Genomic DNA, 6,302 nt, shown 5'->3' with positions numbered 1-6,302 from the left:
GTACTGGAGTGTCCAGTCAGGGTGTCTGTATGAACCCCTCTCTCTCTCAGTGCAGTGTTCACTGTGGTACTGGAGTGTCCAGTCAGTGTGTCTGTATGAACCCCTCTCTCTCTCAGTGCAGTGTTCATGTACTGGAGTGTCCAGTCAGGGTGTCTGTATGAACCCCTCTCTCTCTCAGTGCAGTGTTCATGTACTGGAGTGTCCAGTCAGTGTGTGTGTATGAACCCCTCTCTCTCTCAGTGCAGTGTTCATGTCCTGGAGTGTCCAGTCAGTGTGTGTGTATGAACCCCTCTCTCTCTCAGTGCAGTGTTCATGTACTGGAGTGTCCAGTCAGTGTGTGTGTATGAACCCCTCTCTCTCTCAGTGCAGTGTTCATGTACTGGAGTGTCCAGTCAGTGTGTCTGTATGAACCCCTCTCTCTCTCAGTGCAGTGTTCATGTACTGGAGTGTCCAGTCAGTGTGTGTGTATGAACCCCTCTCTCTCTCAGTGCAGTGTTCATGTACTAGAGTGTCCAGTCAGTGTGTCTGTATTAACCCCTCTCTCTCTCAGTGCAGTGTTCATGTACTGGAGTGTCCAGTCAGTGTGTGTGTATGAACCCCCCTCTCTCTCAGTGCAGTGTTCATGTACTGGAGTGTCCAGTCAGTGTGTCTGTGTGAACCCCTCTCTCCCCCAGGAGACGTGGTGTGTGGGGGGGGTAAGGACCTGTCTCTGGGTGATTACTCCGGGGTGTGGAGAGCTCAGAGGCGCCTGGTCCACTCCGCCCTGCAGCGCTGCCGAGCCTCGGTCCTGGAGACAGTCATCACCCAGGAGGCTCAGAGACTGAAACAGGTGGGCAGAGTCTGACTCACTCAGACTCCCTTCAGTTCACACACAACACAAAGCAGGCCGGCGCTGTGTTCAGGGCAGTGCTGAGCCACGTTGAGCCGAACGAGGTCCTCCCACTGGTAAGAACTGTCTTGAAAAACATCTCACATGCAGTGTACTCTTCCAGGGGTGGGACACGCAGTGTGTCACTGTCTCTGCTGGTCTCCCTCTGTCAGGTCCTGCTGGGCTATCAGGAGACCCCAGTGGATCTGTCTGAAGACTTCACACTGGCTGCCAGCAACATCATTACAACACTGGTGTTCGGAAAACAGGTCTGAATTCATCTCTGCGTCTCTGGGGTCTGTGTGAGGGTCTGGACTCCTCTCTCTGTGTGAGGAGTGTCTCTGGGTCTGTGTGAGGGTCTGGACTCCTCTCTCTGTGTGAGGAGTGTCTCTGGGGTCTGTGTGATGGTCTGGACTCCTCTCTCTGTGTGAGGAGTGTCTCTGGGGTCTGTGTGAGGGTCTGGACTCCTCTCTGTGTGTGAGGAGTGCCTCTGGGGTCTGTGTGAGGGTCTGGACTCCTCTCTCTGTGTGAGGAGTGCCTCTGGGGTCTCTGTGAGGGTCTGGACTCCTCTCTGTGTGTGAGGAGTGTCTCTGGGGTCTGTGTGAGGGTCTGGACTCCTCTCTCTGTGTGAGGAGTGTCTCTGGGGTCTGTGTGAGGGTCTGGACTCCTCTCTCTGTGTGAGGAGTGTCTCTGGGGTCTGTGTGAGGGTCTGGACTCCTCTCTCTGTGTGAGGAGTGTCTCTGGGGTCCGTGTGAGGGTCTGGACTCCTCTCTCTGTGTGAGGAATGCCTCAGGGGTCAGTGTGAGGGTCTGGACTCCTCTCTCTGTGTGAGGAGTGTCTCTGGGGTCTGTGTGAGGGTCTGGACTCCTCTCTCTGTGTGAGGGGTGTCTCTGGGGTCTGTGTGAGGGTCTGGACTCCTCTCTCCGTGTGAGGAGTGTCTCTGGGGTCTGTGTGAGGGTCTGGACTCCTCTCTCTGTGTGAGGAGTGCCTCTGGGGTCTGTGTGAGGGTCTGGACTCCTCTCTCTGTGTGAGGAGTGTCTCTGGGGTCTGTGTGAGGGTCTGGACTCCTCTCTCTGTGTGAGGAGTGCCTCTGGGGTCTGTGTGAGGGTCTGTGTTCTGTCTTTCCCAGTATGAGAAGGGCGACCCCGAGCTGAGCTCCCTGCACTCCTGTCTGAATGAGATCGTGTCTCTGTGGGGCTCTCCCTGGATCAGCATCCTGGACTCCCTCCCCTTCCTCAGGGTAACCGCTGGCGTTAGTGTTGTGCGTTGTGTCGGAATCAGTGTGCGTGTCGGCATTACGAGCGGTAGTAATATCGCGTCCGCCGTGGTAGCACTGCGGCGGTATTTGTGGTCACAGTTTGATTTGTTGACACTCTGTCCATCTGCTCGTCAGAGGCTGCCCAATCCTCCCTTCGCACGCCTGCTGAAGGCTGTGGCCAGGAGAGATGACATCATCAGGGCGCATCTGGAGGATTACAAGGTGGCGGTGAAAGGCAACATCAGTCATGAGACAGACACACAGACCACTGACAGAGGGACAGACACACAGATACACAGACCACTGACAGACACACAGATACACAGACCACTGACAGACACACAGACCACTGACAGACACACAGACACACAGACCACTGACAGACACACAGACACACAGACACACAGACCACTGACAGACACACAGACCACTGACAGACACACAGACCACTGACAGGGACTCAGACTCACAGACAGAGGGACAGACACACAGACACACAGACACACAGACAGAGGGACAGACACACAGACTCACAGACAGAGGGACTCAGACACACAGACAGGGACTCAGACACACAGACACACAGACAGAGGGACTCAGACTCACAGACAGAGGGACTCAGACACACAGACGGGGACTCAGACACACAGACGGGTCAGTGTAACAGTCTTGTCTCTGCAGAAGCAGCGCCTGGGCTGTAGCACTGGGGGCGACATCACGGCGGCTCTGCTGCAGAGCCTGGAGAGTCCAGGGGAGGCGCCGGAGAGCGAGGTGCGTCAAGAGGAGAGCCGGACACAGGACCAGTCACTGCACATCCCAGCTGAAGCCATTCTGGGCTCTGCTGTCTCACTCCACTGACCTGTCTCACCCACTGCCCTGTCTCACCCGGCACCCTGCTGTCTCACCCCACTGCCCTGTCTCACCCCACTGCCCTGTCTCACCCTGCACTGCCCTGTCTCACCCCACTGCCCTGTCTCACCCTGCACCCTGCTGTCTCACCCCACTGCCCTGTCTCACCCGGCACGCTGCTGTCTCACCCCACTGCCCTGTCTCACCCGGCACCCTGCTGTCTCACCCTGCACTGCCCTGTCTCACCCCACTGCCCTGTCTCACCCGGCACCCTGCTGTCTCACCCCACTGCCCTGTCTCACCCTGCTCCCTGCTGTCTCACCCCACTGCCCTGTCTCACCCGGCACGCTGCTGTCTCACCCTGCACTGCCCTGTCTCACCCCACTGCCCTGTCTCACCCTGCACCCTGCTGTCTCACCCCACTGCCCTGTCTCACCCGGCACGCTGCTGTCTCACCCTGCACTGCCCTGTCTCACCCCACTGCCCTGTCTCACCCTGCACCCTGCTGTCTCACCCCACTGCCCTGTCTCACCCGGCACGCTGCTGTCTCACCCCACTGCCCTGTCTCACCCTCTGTCTCGCTGCGCTGCTGCCCTGTGTGTCCTGTCTCACCCTCTGTCTCGCTGCGCTGCTGCCCTGTGTGTCCTGTCTCACCCTCTGTCTCGCTGCGCTGCTGTCCTGTGTGTCCTGTCTCACCCTCTGTCTCGCTGCGCTGCTGCCCTGTGTGTCCTGTCTCACCCTCTGTTTCGCTGCGCTGCTGCCCTGTGTGTCCTGTCTCACCCTCTGTCTCGCTGTGCTGCTGCCCTGTGTGTCCTGTCTCACCCTCTGTCTCGCTGCGCTGCTGCCCTGTGTGTCCTGTCTCACCCTCTGTCTCGCTGCGCTGCTGCCCTGTGTGTCCTGTCTCACCCTCTGTCTCGCTGTGCTGCTGTCCTGTGTGTCCTGTCTCACCCTCTGTTTCGCTGCGCTGCTGCCCTGTGTGTCCTGTCTCACCCTCTGTCTCGCTGTGCTGCTGTCCTGTGTGTCCAGGCTCTGACGGAGGGTCATGTCCATATGGCCATAGTGGACCTGCTGATCGGAGGCACAGAGACAACTGCATCCTGGCTGAGTTGGACTGTCGCCTTCCTACTGCACAGCCCCCAGGTACACAACCATCGCTGTGTGTGTGTGTCATTGTGTGTGTGTAGATTACTGTGTGTGTGTATCATTGTGTGTGTACATCACTGTGTGTATGTGTGTGTGTAGATTACTGTGTGTGTGTATCATTGTGTGTGTGTGTAATTGTGTGTGGACATCACTGTGTGTGTGTAGATTACTGTGTGTGTGTAGATTACTGTGTGTGTAGAGTGCTGTGTGTGTGTGTCTGTGTGTGTGTGTGTCATTGTGTGTGTACATCACTGTGTGTGTGTAGATTACTGTGTGTGTAGAGTACTGTGTGTGCGTGTGTGTCTGTGTCATTGTGTGCTTGTGTAGATCATGGTCAGCAGGAGTCCAGTGTTCAGAGACAGACAGACCAGTGTGTCCACTGTGCTGGTCAGCAGGTGTCCAGTGTCCAGTGACAGGCTGCCCCTCTCTCTGCAGGTCCAGTCCAGTGTGTCCAGCGAGCTGCGCTCGGTGCTGGTCAGCAGGTGTCCAGTGTCCAGTGACAGGCTGCCCCTCTCTCTGCAGGTCCAGTCCAGTGTGTCCAGCGAGCTGCGCTCGGTGCTGGTCAGCAGGTGTCCAGTGTCCAGTGACAGGCTGCCCCTCTCTCTGCAGGTCCAGTCCAGTGTGTCCAGCGAGCTGCGCTCGGTGCTGGTCAGCAGGTGTCCAGTGACAGGCTGCCCCTCTCTCTGCAGGTCCAGTCCAGTGTGTCCAGCGAGCTGCGCTCGGTGCTGGTCAGCAGGTGTCCAGTGTACAGTGACAGACAGACACTGCCCCACCTGTCCGCTCTGATCAACGAGGTCCTGAGGCTCAGGCCGGTCGCCCCTCTCGCAGTGCCACACCGGGCCACTAGGGACAGCAGGTGAGCACATTTTCCCTGCCCTGTCACTGCCCCGAACTGCCCCGAACTGCCCCAAACTGCCCCACCCTGCTCCGCCCTGCCCCAAACTGCCCCGCGCTGTGCCGAACTGCCCCGTCCTGCCCTGAACTGCCCCACCCTGCTCCGCCCTGCCCCAAACTCCCCTGCCCTGTTCCGAACCGCCCTAAACTGCCCCGAACTGCCCCACCCTGCTCCGCCCTGCCCCAAACTGCCCTGCCCTGTGCCGAACTGCCCGACCCTGCCCCGAACTGCCCCACCCTGCTCCGCCCTGCCCCAAACTGCCCCGCGCAGTGCCGAACTGCCCCACCCTGCTCCGCCCTGCCCCAAACTGCCCTGCCCTGTACCGAACTGCCCGGCCCTGCCCCGAACTACCCCGCGCAGTGCCGAACTGCCCCGTCCTGCCCCGTCCAGCCCCCGAACTGCCCCACCCTGGGCCATCCGCCGCAGGGCATTGTGGGACAGGAATGGCGGCCGCCCAGGTAGCGGAACTCGTGCGGTAACCAGTGGTAACCAATCACCCCCCCCTCTCTCTCTCTCTCTCCCCCCCCCCCTCCAGCATCGCCGGCCACTTCATCCCCAAGGACACGGTGGTCATTGCCAACCTGTTCGGCGCGCACCACGACCCCGCCCTGTGGAGCGCCCCCTACTGCTTCAGACCCGGTACTGCGCCCCGGACGGACGCGCGAGAACCCCGCGGATCTGGGAGCTGGGATCTGACCGTCTGCCCCTCTCTCCCCCTCAGAGCGCTTCCTGGGCCGGGGGGCGGGGGCGGCGGCGCGCGGCCTGCTCCCGTTCGGCGGCGGGGCCCGGCTCTGCCTGGGGGAGGGCGTCGCCCGCACCGAGCTCTTCCTCTTCGCCGCCCACCTGCTGCGCGACTTCGAGTTCCTGCCCCCGGGGGGCGAGGGCCCGCCCGACCTGCGGGGGGCCGTCAGCGTGGTGCACAAGGTCAAGCCCTTCCGGGTCATCGCCCGCCCCCGGCCCCCCACTTCCTGCTGAGGGGTCGGAGGTCACGGGTCAGAGGTCAGTTCCTGTGCTCTTGTTTAAGGGAGGGGGGGGTTTCTCTGTGAGACAGCGGAGCTCCCAGAAGCTGGGAGAGACGCTCTGTCCAGCTCCTGGCAGTGAAAACTGGACAACATCTGGACAAAATGAGACCTACTAATCATGAGAGAGAGAGGGGAGAGAGAGGGGAGAGAGAGAGGAGAGAGAGGAGAGAGGGAGAGGACAGTGAGAGAAGAGAGAGAGAAGAGAGAGGGGGGACAGAGGGAGAGGAGAGAGAGAGGAGAGAGAGGGAGAGGAGAGAGGGGAGAGAG

The 6,302-nt window shown here is 60.0% G+C and overlaps 1 protein-coding gene across 1 annotated transcript in view; it reads left to right on the top strand.

Annotated features, from left to right (window-relative positions):
• Positions 1-6,302, top strand: part of cyp21a2 (cytochrome P450, family 21, subfamily A, polypeptide 2) — a 10,036-nt gene that overhangs the window by 3,057 nt on the left and 677 nt on the right. Inside the window, exons 4-12 of the mRNA XM_069198702.1 lie at positions 675-829; positions 1,042-1,137; positions 1,998-2,108; positions 2,262-2,348; positions 2,808-2,897; positions 4,002-4,115; positions 4,808-4,974; positions 5,549-5,652; positions 5,735-6,012. Coding sequence (XP_069054803.1) covers positions 675-829; positions 1,042-1,137; positions 1,998-2,108; positions 2,262-2,348; positions 2,808-2,897; positions 4,002-4,115; positions 4,808-4,974; positions 5,549-5,652; positions 5,735-5,988 — 1,178 coding nt within the window. The 3' untranslated portion in view covers positions 5,989-6,012. The remainder of the gene's footprint in view (positions 1-674; positions 830-1,041; positions 1,138-1,997; positions 2,109-2,261; positions 2,349-2,807; positions 2,898-4,001; positions 4,116-4,807; positions 4,975-5,548; positions 5,653-5,734; positions 6,013-6,302) is intronic.

This window comes from Lepisosteus oculatus, chromosome 14 (genome assembly GCF_040954835.1).
Source record: "Lepisosteus oculatus isolate fLepOcu1 chromosome 14, fLepOcu1.hap2, whole genome shotgun sequence".
Lineage (NCBI taxonomy): Eukaryota > Metazoa > Chordata > Actinopteri > Semionotiformes > Lepisosteidae > Lepisosteus > Lepisosteus oculatus.
This window is presented reverse-complemented; position numbering and strand designations above follow the sequence as displayed.